General features: G+C 43.1%; 2 protein-coding genes across 5 annotated transcripts; both read right to left on the bottom strand.

Annotated features, from left to right (window-relative positions):
* Window positions 1-112: 112 nt before the first annotated feature.
* Cpr76Bd (Cuticular protein 76Bd) lies at window positions 113-6,263 on the bottom strand. Of its 2 annotated transcripts, XM_064689792.1 has the most exons (6): window positions 6,102-6,263; window positions 1,264-5,188; window positions 874-1,202; window positions 567-813; window positions 457-498; window positions 113-373 (listed from the first exon to the last, which is right to left on the bottom strand). In XM_064689792.1, the coding sequence occupies exons 1-4, from the start codon at window positions 6,105-6,107 to the stop codon at window positions 568-570; spliced, it is 4,506 nt and encodes a 1,501-aa protein (XP_064545862.1). In that variant the 5' UTR covers window positions 6,108-6,263; the 3' UTR covers window positions 113-373; window positions 457-498; window position 567. The 2 variants fall into 2 exon arrangements, with proteins under 2 accessions (XP_064545862.1, XP_064545861.1); XM_064689791.1 differs by having other exon boundaries at window positions 113-498.
* A 6,356-nt stretch (window positions 6,264-12,619) lies between these two features.
* Window positions 12,620-18,639, bottom strand: Cpr76Bc (Cuticular protein 76Bc). 3 transcript variants are annotated; one of them, XM_064689602.1, is made up of 3 exons: window positions 18,499-18,639; window positions 17,438-17,605; window positions 12,620-13,824 (listed from the first exon to the last, which is right to left on the bottom strand). In XM_064689602.1, exons 2-3 carry the CDS (start codon window positions 17,459-17,461, stop codon window positions 12,697-12,699), a joined length of 1,152 nt encoding a protein of 383 aa, XP_064545672.1. In that variant the 5' UTR covers window positions 17,462-17,605; window positions 18,499-18,639; the 3' UTR covers window positions 12,620-12,696. The 3 variants fall into 3 exon arrangements, 2 of the variants coding, with proteins under 2 accessions (XP_064545672.1, XP_064545673.1); XR_010437096.1 differs by lacking the exon at window positions 12,620-13,824 and adding an exon at window positions 17,222-17,327; XM_064689603.1 differs by lacking the exon at window positions 18,499-18,639 and having other exon boundaries at window positions 17,438-17,881.
* Window positions 18,640-18,659: the final 20 nt, after the last annotated feature.

Raw genomic sequence — 18,659 nt, 5'->3', positions numbered from 1 at the left:
TTTCTTTTATATCATTTCAACTTGATCAGTTGAACGATAACGATATACATATATGTGTGGTATTATATAGCCCAGAATATCTTGTTAAAATCAACAACGTGTAGAAATGATCTCAATGTCGAGCGCTCGACTGTAGCGTTCTTAAATGTCGTTTATTCAATTAACAATTTACAATTTACACAATATATACACGTATAGACATAAGTATGCATATACACATCTGTGGAAACGCGCAGTTTAATGAGAAAGAGAGCAGTTCAAGCAGTCCAATTGGAAACGCTTATCACATGAGCAAAAAAGAGATAGATATAATGAGTAACGATAACGGGTACGTGCTGGTGCAAGATGGCGGCTCTCTTGTTGCTTGTGGTTGCTGTTGTTGTTGTTGTTGTCGTGGGATTTACATAAATACGTTTAATGTTTAATGAGAAGAAAATTGAATCGTAGGCTATTTACAGTTGCTGGCAAACAAAACAAGTCACTGATCCGTTAGGGTCGCTGCGATATATGCAATAGATTGTGACGTTAGTGTGGCAATGGAATTTATCGATAGTTATCGAGCTTACCTCACGACTTGGCGGCTGTCTGACGCTTGGCCACAATTTTACCCTGGTCGCGACTGTTGATGACCTCGGCATGGAAACCCGTCTCCCAATCGGCGTAGTATTTGACGGTGCGCACATTGCCATCGGGCTCAACCAATGAGTACTCGCCCTTGACCACATCGCCGTCGCGTTCCTCGCGCTGATGCTTGTTGTCGCCCGTATGAGGATCATTTACCGCATATTCAAAAGCGTAGCGCGGGTGCGCATCCTGTCGTGCAAACAATTTACATGAAAATAGGCCGAACAATACCATGTAACTGGGACTTACAAAATGCTCGAGATGCTTCTCCGGCAAAACCTTTAGCAGCGCATGCTGTGCCACAGGTGCGGACTTTAAATAGGCAGCGGGCGATAGCGGAGCATGTGCGCTCAGTGCTGAAACGCTAGGCGCATAGCGATTGAAGCCAGCTCCAAAGGGACCAATGCCAGGACCATGGCTGTAGTCAGCGAGTGGAACCCCCAGATGTGCCAAACCACCAGTAGCATGGCCTAAAGCACCGTGATAAGTAAGTGCAGGCGAGACGGCGCCATGACCAAGTGAAATGGCGCCATAATATGAGGCATCATGCGCGCCAGCCGAACCCAAGGCTAATTTACCTGTAAAGTGGACACAAAATATTATGAAAGTGAACGAAAGGCAGGGATCTGTATAACTTACCCGCATTAATTCCATAGGCCGTACTGCTGGCATAGCCGTGACCAGTTGCTGGTGCTGTAGTCAGCTTGGTCAGCAATGTACCGCCTGCAGGCTTGGACAAGTATTGAGTGGAGAGAGTGCCATGTCCAGTGGAGCCATAGCCCAGGCCCAGGCCCAGGCCCAATCCCAACTTGGAGTCGGAATAACCGTGACTATAGCTACCAATTGCTGGAGCTCCGGAAACAGTGGCTATCGCTGGCTTGGACACATACTGATGGGAGACAGCGCCATGACTTGAGCTGCCATAAGTGGTGGCCACTTTGGTGATGCCGTGTCCAGTGCTTGCATATCCTAAGCCAATTGCTGGCGCTGCGGCAATGTGGCTCACGGCCGGAGCCGAGTAAGTGGCCACCTTCGCAAAAGCTGGACCAGATGCGATGCCGCCAATCGCTGGCTTGGACACATATTGATGGGACACAGCACCATGGCCTGATCCACCATAGCTAGCGGCCACTTTTGTAACGACTGGCTGGGCTGCATAGCTGGCAATGGCCGGAGAAGCGACAACAGCAGGCGCAGCCGGCAAATAGGTCTTGGAGAGCGTGGCTCCATAGCTGGCTAAAGCAGGAGTACCATAGCTTGCAATCTTGGTAACAGCAGGAGCTGCTGCATACGTAGCCACAGCGGGCTTGGAGACATACTGGTGGGAGATGGCGCCATGTCCAGAGCTGCCATAACTGGTAGCTACTTTGGTGATGGCAGGAGCGGCTGAGTAGGTGGATATGGCGGGTGCTCCATAGCTGGCAATCTTTGAGAGTGCTGGACCCGTGGAATACGTAGCGAGAGCTGGTGCCGCATAACTGGCCACCTTGGCAATCGCTGGACCAGCAGAAATTGTGGCCACAGCGGGCTTGGAGACATACTGATGGGAAACAGCACCATGTGCAGAACCACCGTAGCTGGTGGCCACCTTAGTGATGGCAGGAGCAGCGGAGTAGGTAGTTAAAGCGGGAGCACCATAGGTGGACACCTTGGAAATTGCTGGAGCAGCGGAGATTGTAGCCACAGCCGGCTTGGAGACATACTGGTGGGAGATGGCGCCATGTCCAGAGCTGCCATAGCTTGTGGCGGGCGCAGCGGAGTAGGTGGCCACAGTTGGTGCTGCATAGGTGGCCACTTTAGCAATCGCTGGAGCTGGGGCAGGATATGCGGCAACGATGGGCTTGGATATGTATTGATGGGAGACGTCAGCAGCTTGGCTATAGCTTGCCACTTTACCAAATGCCGGAGATGTAGAGTAGGTGCTGATAGCAGGAGCAGCATAGCTAGCAATCTTGGCAACAGCCGGAGCAGCTGCATAGGTAGCCACTGCGGGCTTGGAGACATATTGATGCGAGACGGCACCGTGTCCGGAACTACCATAATTTGTGGCCAATTTGGTAATGGTGGGAGCAGCGGAATATGTGGATATGGCTGGAGCGGCATAGGAAGCGATCTTCGCAATACCTGGGCCCGTCGAGTACGCAGGCGCAGCATAGCTTGCAATCTTGCCAATAGCAGGAGCAGAGCCATACACTGTAGCGGGTTTGGAAACGTACTGATGCGAGACGGCACCGCTGGAGTGCACTGAACCGATGGTAGGGCCGCCATAGCTGGCTATCTTGGTGCCGGCTGGCCCAGTGGAGTAACTAGCTACAGCGGGAGCAGCATAGCTTGTAATCTTGGTAACAGCAGGAGCTGCTGCATATGTGGCCACTGCGGGCTTGGAGACATACTGATGGGAGACTGCGCCATGACCTGAGCTGCCATAACTGGTAGCTACTTTGGTGATAGTAGGAGCAGCTGAGTAGGTGGATATGGCGGGTGCTGCATAGCTGGCAATCTTTGAGAGTGCTGGGCCCGTGGAATACGTGGCCACTGCTGGTGCCCCATAGCTGGCGAGCTTGGCAATCGCTGGACCAGCAGAAATTGTAGCCACAGCGGGCTTAGAGACATATTGATGGGAGACAGCGCCATGTCCAGAGCTGCCATAGCTTGAGGAAACTTGAGCGACGGCTGGAGCAGCAGAGTAGGAGGATATGCCGGGTGCTGCATAGCTGGCCACTTTGGCAATCGCCGGAGCAGCTGCATAGGTAGCCACAGCGGGCTTGGAGACATACTGGTGAGAGATAGCGCCATGTCCAGAGCTGCCATAGCTTGAAGAAACTTGAGTGATGGCTGGAGCACCGGAATAGGAGGATATGGCGGGTGCTGCATAGCTGGCCACCTTGGCAATCGCTGGAGCAGCAGAAATTGTAGCCACAGCGGGCTTCGAGACATACTGATGGGAGACAGCGCCATGTCCAGAGCTGCCATAGCTTGAGGAAACTTGGGTGATGGCTGGAGCACCGGAGTAGGAGGATATGGCGGGTGCTGCATAACTGGCCACTTTGGCAATCGCCGGAGCAGCTGCATAGGTAGCCACAGCAGGCTTGGAGACATACTGGTGAGAGATGGCGCCATGTCCAGAGCTGGCATAGCTTGCGGCGGGTGCAGCGGAATAGGTGGCCACAGCAGGTGCTGCATAGGTGGCCACCTTAGCAATCGCTGGAGCTGCTGCGGGATAAGCAGCAACAATGGGCCTGGAAATATATTGATGCGAAACGTCTGCAGCTTGGCTGTAAGTTGCAACCTTGGCAAGTGAAGGGGCTGAGGAATACGTAGAGATTGACGGCGCCGCATAGCTGGCTATCTTAGTGAGGGCAGGAGCTGAGGAATAAGTGCTGATAGCAGGAGCAGCATAGCCGGATATCTTGGTTACAGCTGGAGCAGCTGCATAGGTAGCCACGGCTGGTTTGGAAACATATTGATGGGATATAGCGCCAGAGCCACTAGTGCCATAGCTAGAGCTTAACTTGGTGATGGCAGGAGCAGCTGAATAGCTGGATATGGCAGGAGCACTATAAGAGGCCAACTTGGCAGGTGAGGATATATATTGCGTAGCAATTGCGGGCGATGCCGGCAAATAAGTCTTGGAAAGCGCTGGCGCATAACTGGCTCCGTAGCCCGTGCCGTGTGAGGACAGCAGCGAGGATGTAGTAGCCAGCTTCAGTGCAGGAGCAGGCGCTGCATAGCTGGCTACCTTGGCAATAGCAGGCGCGCTATAGGCTACCGAGGGCGAGTAGGTGGCTATCTTAGCAAGACCTGGTGCCGCCTGTGCGTAGCTGTAACCCGGTGAGCTGTAGGTTTCCACTTTGGAGAAGCCTGGCGTCGCCTTCGAGTACGTATAACCCGGTGAGGTGTAGGTCTCCACTTTGGTGGTCACCTGTGGCGCATAGTAGCCCGAACTGGAAGCGGAGGGCGCCGTATAAGTGGCCAGCTTGGAAATGCCTGGAGTTGATTGACTGTAGGTGTAGCCGGGCGACGAATATGTAGACACCTTGGTCAAGGCCGGCGACGGCGGCAGATAGCCACTGTCCAGCTTGGGAGCAGTCAGCAATGTCTTGGTTAAGGTCGGCGAAACCAAATTCTTAAGCTCAATGCCCGATGGCACCACAGTTGCATATTTAGCAGCTGGTGACTTATCGGCATAGGTGATGCCAGGCCCACCATATGACGCCGAGGGTGTAAATAGCGACTTCTGTATAGGCGCCACATACTTGTCTATCTGGGTTACACCACCGTGCGAATAACCCGAAAGACCCGCGCTGGATTCGTACGAAGCAGCCCCGCTGCCAACGGATGAGTGCAACAGTTTGCCATTCTCCGAGTAGCTGGAAATGGCCGGCGACTGGCTGTACTTTGTCACGCCAGGCGATATGGAGAACTTGACTTCGGCTGGTGGCGCATACGAGTAGCCAGCGGCGCCGTTCGCATGCACGCACGGCACAATCGCTGGTGCTATGGTCGGCGAGGGTTCTGCCAGTGCTGAGCTGAGCAGTAGGCTCAGCAGCGCAATAAGTCGGAGCTAGAAACAAAACAAGGTGAGTTAAAAGATAGATATGACTGCTAAATAACGAATACAGCATATTTGATTTAAAATATTATTAACAAAATTAATTTAAAACCATAAGCCCTAGTCCCCTTTTGCCTATTATGTATGTCCAGATAACAACTTATATGCTCAATATTTCTACTATAAAATATTGTTATTTGTTGCATATTATCAAAATTCTAATTTACAATTCAATTTTTTATTAATCCTAAAACAATATTCGCCCATTAGAAAAAAAGTGATGGGCTCAAACAATTGAAATTAGAATTATTTAGGAAAGGAGAAAGGATCTTGATATGATAAATAATATTAAAAAAAAGGTCGCTTAAGCCCAATTTCTAAATTTGAATATTATACACCTGCCAATTAAATTTGCTTAATGATATATACTATGAACTATTAATATATACTTCAAATATACATTTAAAAAATATGAATGTATTATATATTGAGACTGTTGTATTTGAAAGTTTCTCTTTAGATTCAATTAATCTAAAGAAACAAATCTCCAAACTATCCTTGAAGAAAGAAATGTAAATTACGCATCAGTTTTTAAATCTAATTTCTGAGTTCCACAAATGTTCCACAAATTTAATTATTGATCTCGAGAAAAATGTATTTTTCTATAGTTTTTCTAGCCACATTTTCCATATGTTTCTTTGTACACTATAAAGTACAAAATGATATTAAATTTTATTTTTAGTCCTTAAAGTCTGGTTGCGTGCCATTTCTTAGCTTAGCACACTTGATTAGGACACAGTTTATAATTAAAATATCCATATATATCCTTTTTAGGCTTGAGGCATAATTATGTTCTTGGATTTTGAGCGACCACGGTAACGTAATTGCTTTAAATATTTGATTATTATTTTTTCTGGGAACCCACCTTCATAATATCACTTATGTTGCACAATTAGTTGGGGTTGAAATAAACGTTCTGATCAAGTTGGGCGCACTATATAAACTTTATTTTATTATAAATTTTAATTGTTCGAAAAAGAATGCACACGTTTGTAATCCTTGTTGTAATCCAACGTATCACGATGAATGTCCTTTGAGAAATATGTGCGTATACTTAATATCGTTTCTTAACGTATTCGAACTTTCGGCACACGGCACACGCAACGCTCGCTCGATGTAGAGCAACGCGGCTGACTGTTGGCCAGCCCGGCCCTATAATCGCTTATATACGTTCGGTCAGTTTTGGCTCACACGCATGCGCAGCAGCCACGCACCAGTTTAGCGACAGAAAAATCAAACATATACACACACACAGGCAAAAAACAAGGCGAATTGGAAAAACGAGCAGAAAATCGGCAGCAAAAAATATTGGAGTTAGGAAAAGCGAAGTCAAGTCAAGTCAGAGCTCAAAATCTGCGACTGCAAACTGCCTGACTGACTGAAGAAAAATTGATGACTGCTCGACTGCGCAGTTGGCAGCTGGCAGTTCTCTTTTGTTATGGGTTCTCTCGCGGCAACCTGCATCGTCTATTTGGAGGCCCCACCTTCGCGCTGATCTGGCTCTGGCATTTTATTAGATCATAGCAAACGCCTCGGCTCGAAATCGGCTCAAAAAATTGCGCGTGGTGCGTTTTTTGCCCAGTTCTCTTGCTGGTGGCTGTGTTGCCGCTGCTGCTGCTGCGCCTGCTGCATTGTTGGCCACGTTTTTTTTTTTTTGCATATGCTTTTAAAGCGACTTAATTTGATTTAGATTTTAATCGCGACCATTGCGTGTAGCTGTGGCAAAAAAATGCAAGCCAACTTTAAAATTCATACGCAATTTGCTCGCCGACCAAAAAATAAAAAAAATTACAAACTTGTGGTATTAATGTCGCTATCAATAAATTTTGTCTCTGTCTGTGCGTGCCTGGGGCCTTGATTGTGCATTAGTTAGATAAAAGGCGCCATATATATGCATGTGTATATGTATGTGTATATAGTGCATAATAGAATAACCCGCGATATGACCAAGTGTTGACTTGTTGGCAATTAAGGTCACTTTTCTGACTTTTGTGTCGCCGTGTTTTAAAACGCGCACAATTCGCACGCGGGTGTGTTCGATAACTGTCGGGGGTATTTATTTTCTTGCAAATGACCAAACAAATAGCGTTATGGCTAGTTAACAGGCTGCATGAATAGTTTTGTATTTGATACGTAATTGAATTTAAGCCATTAAAAATGCTTATCACACAATGGAGTGCATTCTGTCTTATTTCAATGCAGCCCAATTGGTTAAAAGCATTTATTCCAGAAATTAATATATTTATTTATATTTTTCTTGACAATAAAGTTTGGCTTATGGGCAAGATTCAAGATTAAAGACTATGTCAAAGGATCAAATTATTTTTGTGATAAAATGTAATGTACATTTTGAATGCGAGATCTCCTGGTATTATTATTATTATAATTATCGTTTAAACGATATTCAACTTCTCTAAGGGAAGATTTCATCAAGCTCCTTTGAATATTATTGATTGCTACTAAAGTTTCCATAAAATAAGATAAATATTATATCAAAAGCTTTTTAGAAAATGTCCAATTCAGGATATGAAAACTGTCAATTGTGAGCCCACTGGCTGGCGTAGTTACATTTTGTTGCCAAAAATTCAAATACGAATCAAATATTGTTTTTAATTAGCTGTCTTGGAGTCGCCACAACACATTTCAACTTCATGTTGCCACAGTTGGCACATTTTGTCCCTGACTTGCGGCTGACACCACATGCCGTGCAAATCAATTAAAAGCGATCCAATATGAATCGATATAAAATCAATGCGATCTAGGCAGACATACTGACCATAAACAGACCACAGCCGCTTACCTGGAAAATTGATTGAGCAGCACACGCGTTGACATTTCAATTAGAAGTCCATACTGGCCCCGACTAGACCAGACCACATCTGAGCCGGCCCACAACGGGGCCGGACCACACTTGGCCAGACCAGAAGGAATGCCGATTCCAGTTGTCTTGCAGCGATAAACCTTATGGACCAATTAAGTATTTCGTGTCATGATGTGATTTTTTATCGCCCCAAATGGAGAATAATACGCATACGCAGTGTACATAGAGTGAAAGGCTGTCGTTGGTATTGGGATTTTTGGGCCTGTTAATTGAACATGAAACATGTTTCAGCTCTGGCTGCTTGCTCGACTCTTAGTCTATCTGTCTTACTGTTTGGCGTTTTCTTTTTATTTTACCTATATATATATTTTTTTTGATTTTCGGGTTTTCGCAATTTGATTGAATTTTAATTTTTGCATTTGCAAACCAATACGAAAACTCCAAAACTACAAACTACAAACTCCAACCGCTAGTCAGCTGCAATTTTAACCTACTTCGGCTGGACTGGTCGAGTTTAGTTCGTCGCGCATTTGTCACACACACGCACTGAGCTCAGGCCGCGGGGCGTTACGTAATTGCCAACGGGCAGGCACTTGGCTAACACGGACGGCGACTACAGCTGGCCATGGCTAACACATACGACCATTGCCTACTTAACATCATGACGAAATCCGCCTGACAACCGCCGCCTGCTAATACTGCTGCTGCTGCTGCTGTTGCTCCTACTGCTCCTCCTACGTCTCGGCGGCTGTTCCACCCGCCGCACAGCATCAATTTTTAATTGAAAAATCTAGATTTCACTTAAAATTTTCACGTCGATTATTTTACATACCCATATGAGCCCAGCTTTGTAGCGACCTGTGCGCATGTATGTGCGTGTGTGTGTGTGTGTGTATCTGTCTATGTGTGTGCACGCGTCTATCTAGATTGTTTGTCGCTCATTGAAAATCGAAATGCATGTTGTACATGCCGCGTGCGTAAACATTTCAAAATTTGCCAACACATATTCATAAAGATACAGATTTAATACCGCCTGCCTATTTGCGCAATTGACGATCTCGAATCTCTAAAAACCCAAATCTTGAATCTAATTCTACACGCATCGAAAAACTGAACCAGTTTTAAAAGTGCAAAATCGCTATAAAAAATGCTGAAAGGCCGAACGGGTTGGGTATCAAACTCTCTATGTGTGTGTGTTAGTGTGGGGCGTACAACACTGCGTATGCGTGTTATTTTGCCGTCAACTGATATTGCGAGTCGCGCTAATAGCCGCAGGATTGACTACAATTACGGCCTAAGGCAGCTTATGCTCTGTGTTTATCCACCTTGGCTTAGGCTTGGGCCTTACCAACACGTTTTTCATGCTGTGAAATGTTTTCCATTAAATTATATGAAACAACTAAAATTGTTTAGCTGTTGTCGTGTTTTAGGAAAAATTGATCGTTATCTAATTGCGTAATTTTGGTACCATAAAATCAAGCATATGGAACTATCTGATTTCCAGAAATTGATATTTCTTGTTGTTGTACTGCATAAGCATTTTACCCTGTTATGAAGCTTTAAGCAGTTTTTTAAAGTCCATACATAAGTCGAAAAGCATCTGACACTGAACCACTTTTGTTCGAAACAAATCTTGTCAGCCAAGAATTTTTACAAATATATAACGGCCAGCAAAAGTATTAAGATACATTTTTATATCAATCGCTAAAATGGAGGAAAAAGATCGGCCTTTGCTGATGCTTTAAATAAAATAGGCAAATATTTTTTGTATTCCGTTGTACTTTTATTTTCTGCCCAGTATAATGTAAGAAATTTAACTGGAAAAAAGTCTTTTGATTATTATTCTTATTTTTATATGAAAAACTGATATTACGGCTGAAATAATTAGAATTGGAGTCTCCAGATCCTTCACCAAATTTGCTAGAAATTCCGAAAAAGATTTGTATGTGACCTCTGCAAATGTCGCCTCAATTTATGACCTGTTGTGATTATTTATATGTAGCATTGATTGTTATAAGATTGATTGTAATAATATTGATATGTAAATACTGGCCACTTTTTTCGGCTTTTTAATGCGAGTTAATTTTTTCGAGCAAGCCATATGTACAAAATTATGACACTTTGCAGTATCATGTTTTAAGAATGAAATTTTTGTTTGTGAAATTCCATAAAAAATACTTTGCACTTCTTCTGCTGCGCTCAGTTTTTAAAGACAATTACATATATCTGGTAATATCTATTTGTACATCCGTGTTGGAGTTGAGTTTTTAAATTTTGCATATATACCCGCGTCTACTTGACAGCCATGCCTATGAAGTTGTGTATCGTAAATTAAAATTATGAGCTGCAGCTTTGTAGCAAATGTCAGCAAATGTTGGCTAATGGAATAAGTGTAAGTTCCCATAAGAAGAAAAAGAGATAAAGCCCACTCGCGCTCACTCAAATATATGTATTTCGACTGCAACGTATTTAATTGTTTTATACTGAAATGTTGCTGCAAGATAGCCCAGAATATGTAAATATATTGCATGAAAACACAATATGAACAAATTGTGGGCAGGCAGGAAATTGCTAACAAGCAAAGTAACAATCAAAAATGATTTCTGATCTGTGTTTGTCTATCTGTCTGTCTGTCTGTCTGTCGCCTTGCCCAACCTCCAAAAGTCAACTGGGTAGCTGCAATTGTGAGCTTGCGATTATGCCATAGACATAGCATATTTACGATTTACGATATGCGATTTACGTAGACAACCATAAATTAACACCCGGCCATTTGGCAGGCGGGTGCATTAATTATTCTAAGCCGCCAAAATCCAAGCGATTTGGCAAGAAACGATGCCAGGCAAACGGGCAATGAATGCAATGGAATTTTTAAAATTGTCTCACATTTGTTTTACCAGCTAATTGCTCGACTGAGTTGACATTCTCTCTGAATCTTGCCAGCAATCTCCAGGTCCTTAATAGGTGTGCGTGTCGGCTGTAAAGATTTTCTAGCTGGCAAACCGGATCTCAAGTCTCGAGAGTCGACTGAGTCATAGCTCAACTGTGCTCAGTCGTTCAATGTCGCCTCGTCGCAGGCGGCGCCTAATCTAGAAAATTGTAAATTATTTAATTGGGAGCGTTGGGGCAACGCCTCTGCCTCAAAAACACAGAATACTGAGAATTTGTTGCATTCAATTGACTTTTAGACATTTCTCACGCGTCCAAGTGCGCGTTAAGTGTTTCTTTTTTTTTTACACTTTGCACACATTTGCACATCAATTGTGGATCAACATTTTTATTGATCTATGCGAATTGAGTAACTGGTTGACTCCAAAATCAGCTTAGAATGCTGTTCTCAATTTGGCTGGCTGATGTGGGAGCCATTTGCATATTTACATGCATACATACATACAAATCTACAAATACATGTATACAGGTATATATTCAATGCATTTTTTTTTGAAAAGTGTAACGTGGATGGCATTTGACACGCCACATCGACAGCAAACGCTTTACATACTGGTACCTAGTATATAGTGCATTTATACATCTGATACAGTATCTCAGACAAATTGAACGCACTTTAGCCCAGTCGAGAGTAAAAACCAAGTCAATGCCAAAGTTGCTTAAGTTGACAAAAAGTACTTTTAATTAGAATACTTGGTACGTACCAAGTACGACCATGCATTCGCCACAGTTGCATATATAGCTGTCTATTGAAACTCGTTATCCGAGATTAAGTTAATTGGATTAGCCAGCAGTTAGCGGGCAGTTAGAAGCCATCGCAGGTGGGCAGGGTGCATTTGCAACAGCAGCAACAGCAGCAGCAGCATTTCGCATTCAAATGCTGCCTAATTTGTGTTAATTATGACAAATGTTTATGACACTGCACCAAAACTGTGGCAAATATGTGCATATATAAATGTGGCCTGCGAATTCGAGGTTCGACTCAGCACTTGTGTGTGGTTGACACAATGCAAGGCTACAGCCAGCAACTGGCCCAGTTGTAGTCCTAGCCTATTTGTTGGTTGTGTCTGTTAACTTAAAATTGGAGCAATTGCGAGGTTCGACTCGATTCTTGAGGTACTTGAACTACACTTTCCGCGGCCTCGCAATTCATTCGCGTGCAGGTTCGGGCATGAAAAATAAAGGCAAGATAAAGCCCAACAAATAGCTACATCAAATATTTGGCCTGTCCACAAATGTCCGCAAAATAAAGTTACTATAAAGCCCGAAAAGGTAGAATAAAGAATTAGCTACGTCAAATAATGGGCAATATCTGAGTATCGCAGGCAATCTCAAACCTATCTCGAAATATAGAAGCAGTTACTTGAGAGAAACGTCTTTGCACATTTCTATTATCCACAAAACCTCATAAAATTGTTGTTTAATTAAAATAATGCAAAAATGGCGAAAAACAAATTATGTTAAAATGTAAATAAGTGAATATCAAGCGCATTCTTCGTGCCGTGCCTCGAAAATATGACCTATTCTAGTCCAAATTCTATAAGTTGTTTTTATGTAAAGAAATTCATTTATTTAAAACACAATAACTAAACAATAGCAATAAATTAGGCATAAATAATATAAAATTAACAAATATAAAGGAAACAGTTCACAAAAATCACCTCCTCAATATAACATCGACAAAAATCCGCTACACTCCCTGAAGATTTCTATAGCTGGCCGCTGCAAACTGATGGCCCCTGGCATACATGGGCACCATGTGCTGTTTATCCCGCCGAACCATGGACTGCACTAGGCTAGCGGAGGCGGAGCCCTGTTCATCGTCTGAGATCTCCTCGAACTCATCGTCATCCAGCACTTGGGGGAAGAGTACGGGGCCAGCTACCTCGGGTCGTGGTGCTCGTTGATGGGGCGCCAGTGAATTGGCGTGCAGTTGCTTGGGCTTACGCTGGAAGTAGCTGGCGTAATCGGGACGGGCAAAGCTTTTGGATACAGTTTTGTACTTGTAGTGCTTCAGGCCCGGCGTGGTGTGGACAACCTTCTTCTGGTGTATGTGATTGGAGATGGGCTCTGGACTTTTGCTGGGTCGTGGCTTGGCGGACGCGTAGTTTGTGTATAGTGACTGCAGAGGCGCTGCTGGCTTGTGCAGATAGTTCTGGGGCAGCTCCTTTGGCTGGTAATGCTCATAGTAAGGATGCTGATGAGGCTGACTTGTGCTATAGTGTGGACGATACTCCTTGGGTTCATTGACAATTAGCGCCTTCCAGTCGCTCTCCTGAACCGGATAGGTGGGTTGCAGCTTTTGGGAGTAGTCCTCCAATTGATGGGCCGCCGCAATCTCCTTGTAATAGTTATCCCTCGCCTGCTGCAGACGATTCCTGATGTCTGGCTCCAGTTCCATGGGCACCTGCTTTATACGGGCATGCGGCTTGAACTCAATCAGGCTAGGTATCTTGGGGTGAGAATGCGTCAGGTCCTCAATGGGCTTCTTTAACGGCTTTATATCGGAACTCAGCACTATGTGCTCCTGATCTTTGCTATAATGATTGATTTTCGACTGTGAGGTATCATCGTTGACACTACTTTCACCCTCGGGCGTCTCTGTGATCGGATGTGAATTGGCGCCCACGGTCTTCACGATGGCGTTAAAACCCTTTTTGGCATCCGCTGTATAGTGCACCGTGCGTATGGAGCCATCGGGCTCGAGAATACTATAATGACCCTTGACACCGTCGCCATCCCTTGACTCCCATTGCGATTTCACATCACCAGTGTGCAGATCCTTGACTCCATAGCTAAATGCATATTCCGGATGTTCCTTGTTGAGTATGGTTTGTAAAATAAATAATCAAACTATTAATTTAATTTTTACATATTAATAAGGTAATTAGAAATTCATTTAATCGTATTTTTATTGTTCCTGCATTGAAGTGGAACTTGGCTTAGTGCTTATCCATAATAATTTATTTTCTATGATTAATCAACTGTATTCCAAAATACTGGGAAACATTTTAATTTTTTGTTACAAGGGTAAAAATAGGTGTCTAAAATTGAAAGACAAAAACCTGGCCAAAATAGACCATTTCTTACCTTGGCCTTATTGTTTTGCCTCAATATGTATACGCATTGTGTGTGTATTTATTTATGTCTGTCTGTCTGTTTGTCAGTCTGACTGTCTGTCTGTCTTTCTTTTTTCTATCTTTCTGTATATCTGTCTGTCTCTAATTGGGTGGGTAATTATATATAAAGTCCCCTGTTAAGCAGCAAATTAAAGAAAATATTTTGAACTATCGCCCCTTCTATGCGATTCTCATGAATTCAATTAAGCCGTACAGCTTTTCATGTCTGAACTATAAGAATTGTGTGTGTTGTGTTGTGCTTATCTAATTGACTGTATGTTGAATGAATATATGTTTGTATATATGTATGAATGTTTGCATGTATATTTAGGTAAATTATTACATGTCTTCTTATACCAAACACAGCGAAACTACTTTCCTCAGCACTGCAAATTAAAATTAAAAGACTTAGAATAATAGCCAACTCTTGGATTCTCATTAATTCAAGTAAGACATTAGAGCTCTTATGTTTTGATTAAAAGGGTAATAATAACTAGTTTTTCTTGCAATCAAATAAGCTTAATAGTCCCCTTACTCTTACTGCAATAAACTCTCTTGTGATCTATCTTTCTTCATTTGTCTTTTTACTATTTCTCTCTCATTCTTTCTCTAATCCGCTTACCCTTTTTTTTCAGGGATGTGTATAATAGTGATAAGTGTACAAGTGATATGTATAATAAAAAATGACCGACGTTACCCCTCCTACTAATAGATGCCAATGAAATAACCGTTCCTGTTAATGTTAATTTTTGGGTGAGTGCATATTTACATAAACTTATACATATTTTGTATTTAAATAAGAATATATGTTAAGCCAATTCCGGCCTAGGCTAGGGTAATCTGCCTATCTAATTATGGTTTCGTTTTAAAAATATAAGATTTTCATTTTGGTAAATTTTGTTGATAGGTAGGGAAACTGTTCCAGTTAGCATATCTTTAAATGCACCTTTAGGGAATATCAGAGACTGTTTCTTTTTATATATAATAGATATAATATTTGTTTCTAATATGCCTTAAAAAGCGTTGACCACACCCATCGAAAAATACAAAAATAATACACACGCACTGGTGCTCTAATACTCCAAAAGCTGCCACAAAAAACCTCTAGAATTTATATGTATTCACGACAAAAAAATAAAGTCAAATAAAATAAACGCCGTTTTGGCTTAGACTTTGGCTTAAAATTGTGTCAAGGCAAAAACGCGCGCTGTGCACAGTTTGAAAGCCACTGGAGGCTGGGTTGGGTTTGGGCTAGTCCGAGTCTATGTAATGATCTTTTGATCTGTAGCCGCCATCAAGTCAAATGGCATTTAATCATTAATTAGATATTTGACAAAAAGAGTTGTGTTGGCTTTTAGAAAGCCAATAAAAAGCTGCCACTAAATGGCATTAAATGAAATGCGCCATTTTGACAGAGAACTTTCCAAAATGTCCATAATAGCCATTAGCTTTACATAAATTCAGCTAATACAAATGTGGAGCATTGTCATTTATCTCTGCCTGTGTAATATTTGTCTGTTATATTTATTGGATTTATTTTAGTTTTTTATCTTAACACCTCTGTTCAAGCGGAGCAGGGGGCAAATCGCAAAAGTATTTCACATGCCTTGGCGCTGGCTTCAATTAAGCGCAGACGTCCATAAATGGCCACAGTCGTGTCCAGGCTGCAGTCCACTCTAGAGTCTACAGATTCGAGTCTGGCAGCAGTTTCAGTTGTTGTTGGCTGCCTATCAATTTGCTTTTGCTGGCTGTCGCTGTCCGCCGAAAACAAATGATTACATTGCGAGTGCGTAACCTGAGCAGCCAAGGCTTACGAGAAAAAATATTGTTTTTAATCAAAGCTACTTTTTTGGGTGCTTGGCCATGCTTGGTTGCATAAGTGGCAGGCGGAGCCAGCTAGCTGTTGTTGTTGTTGACCACTGGCCACCCAGGAGTCAGTCGCTGGCAGTCGCGTAGTTATGAGCTGTGGCCGCGGTTGGTGGTCGACAGATCGCCTTATTGCTGAGTTGGTGGGTGCGTGTGAACTTTGGCTCATAAATTGCGCACGCGGAGAGAATTTATGATGGCCGGGCTGACTGGGCGTATGCGCAAAACGCAAATGCGCTGCAATTGCATTTGAATTGCGTATACGCTGTGTTGGCCGTGCGCGTCAAAGTGACAACGGGACAGATCAGACAGATCGTGGGAGAGAGCATACAGTCAAATGAAATATTCTGATAACTGACAAGCAGACAAACAGCCAAACAGACTGACTGACTGACTGACTGTCAGACAGGCGCTGGCTCGAGCCGCGCACAATCCAAGGCGTTGCAACAGGCAAACAGTTGAGACAGACAGACGGGGGGGTCGACAACTTGTTGCAGCAGCACATGAAAAACATTTTAAAATGTTAAACGCGCCTTGTCAATAGCTTTACAGTTACAATGAAAACAATTGTCTCCTTTCGCGGCCTTCCCAAATGCGTGTAGGTGCAGCAAGCTGCGTGAGTTTGCCTTATATGGCGCCAGCACTCGAACGCTGATCTCTGATGGCTGATCGTTGATCGTGTGCTGCACGCAAAACGCATTTTCGGCTACCTGCAGCCTTCTCTCCCGTCAATAGACTCAACAAAAAAGTAAAAGAAACAATGGCCCAGACCAGGACAGCGCCAACCAGGCCAGGCTGGGCCCCACCAGATCAGCTCATGCCACTTCCAAGTTGATTTATGTGGGCGACGATACGTTACACACAAAAATATCTTGTGGGTGGGGACGATCATAAAACGCATGAACAACATTCACTTTGAATTGCTGGCAATGGCGAAAAATGCGTTTGCTGCACTAAAAATATATTTTGTCGGTAGTTGAAAGAATTGAAATTTGCAAATATGCGAAGGTCGTCCAAAGTTTGAAAAGTATTAAAACAAAGCGAAATGAAATTCCTAAAATGGGAAAATTATTTTAAATACTCATAATCACCTGTATATATAAAATTAGTTTACTCTCAAAGCACAACCAATATTTGATTTATGTGTGATTAAATTTCAGTCGAAATTTCTTTTTAGAGCTTACTAAATTTTTGTTCTTTCGACAATATCTTAAAAATATAATTCGCTTGCGAACTTTGGCAATATACTTTTCACATGAGATTAAATCTCTGTTTCATCTAAACTTTTTTGAGGGTGATTTTGTTTAATAATCCAATTGCCGTCCACTGTGCGTGACTTGGAAGTTTGCATGAGAATTTCGGCAGTCGTATAAAGATACCATTAGCTGCTTATGCACAATGTGGTGTGGTGTGTGGAGGGCGGGGTGTGGGGTATGGGATACTTACAAATTGTGGAGCATATTCCATCATTTCGTCATCATCCGCTACGACGACAGGTGCGGCAGTGACTCGTTTACAGGCCACTGGGCGTGTCCATAGGCTGATCGCAAGGAGCGCTGTGAATAGCAGGAGACGGCAGCTGGTGCAGCGGGTCGGAGGCGGCTGTCTCGTTATCTAAGGCATTTAACATAAATATGAATGTGCGGTTTTTATCAGTGGAGCGCTTAATAAATGCAACGATAAAACAAGTTGACCAACAGCCAACAGTTAATAAATTGGCTACAAAATTATTACGCGAGCATGGGCCAATTAATTGGCCAAACAGGCAAACAGGCAAACAGCCAAACGACGCGTGTTCAGATGCATTGGGACATTTCTCAAGTAACGGCCAGTAGAGGCATGCCACGGCCCAGTCCGGGCATGTCATACAGCGTTGTGACAGTTGTCAAATGGTAATGGTAATACGCATACGCCTCGCTGTCCCCAAAATTAGGCTCCGCCAGACGCACATTTGTATGTACGATGTGACAGCAATCGCTTGAGGTTGGAGATTGATGGTTTTGCTTAAGACCAGTAGCTTGGATATCGAAACAGGTCTGGCAGGATGGCAGCCGACGCCACGTACAATTCAATTCAATTCAATTCAATTCAATTTTCAATTGCCTGTTGCCAATTGCCGTTTACAACTTGTAACTGATTTTTTTTTTGTGCTACCAGTCAAAAGAAAAATTGCAAAATTTTTGGACAATTTCTTTCGCTTCAGGCACGATCGGCATGTGTCGTTTTCGCCCAGACATAGTTTGGTTTTGTTGCTTCACGATGAAACCTGGCTAATTAGTACAGTTTCGGTCGCACCAAAGGCAGACACTGAGTTAGAGAATATATGGATAATAACGCAAGCTAATCGGCTTTTAAGACATGTCTGGCATTCGAAAAGAATGTGAGTACATGTTGTGAACAAATTTGGTTTTGATTTTTGGTCAATCCACAAGCCAGCCATGTTTAAATTAAAAATCCACCTACAAAACTATTTTATCTAGGGTATGTGTCAATTGGGAATAGCTTACACATTTGGAGTGGATTAAGTCTTTCTTATAATTGCAAAGTATGTAAAAAATTTAGCTGGGTTTTCCAAATCGACATTTCTATGAAAAATTAATATGGATAATGAAAATATAAAAATTTATCTACAGGATTAGCTCTTAGCTGCCAACAGAAAGACTTAAAA

Source organism: Drosophila montana, unplaced genomic scaffold (genome assembly GCF_035044405.1).
Source record: "Drosophila montana isolate Dmon_TW-CO22-7 unplaced genomic scaffold, ASM3504440v1 contig_3218_1, whole genome shotgun sequence".
In the NCBI taxonomy this organism is placed as follows: Eukaryota; Metazoa; Arthropoda; class Insecta; order Diptera; family Drosophilidae; genus Drosophila; species Drosophila montana.
This window is presented reverse-complemented; position numbering and strand designations above follow the sequence as displayed.

Coding starts and splice junctions, on each gene's coding strand:
- Cpr76Bd (XM_064689791.1), bottom strand. Junction 1,203..1,263: donor GGCCTATGGAATTAATGCGG/GTAAGTTATACA, acceptor TCCACTTTACAG/GTAAATTAGCCTTGGGTTCG. Junction 814..873: donor AGAAGCATCTCGAGCATTTT/GTAAGTCCCAGT, acceptor TTTGCACGACAG/GATGCGCACCCGCGCTACGC.
- Cpr76Bc (XM_064689602.1), bottom strand. CDS start 17,461: ATGATGGAATATGCTCCACAATTT. Junction 13,825..17,437: donor TGGAATATGCTCCACAATTT/GTAAGTATCCCA, acceptor ATACTCAACAAG/GAACATCCGGAATATGCATT.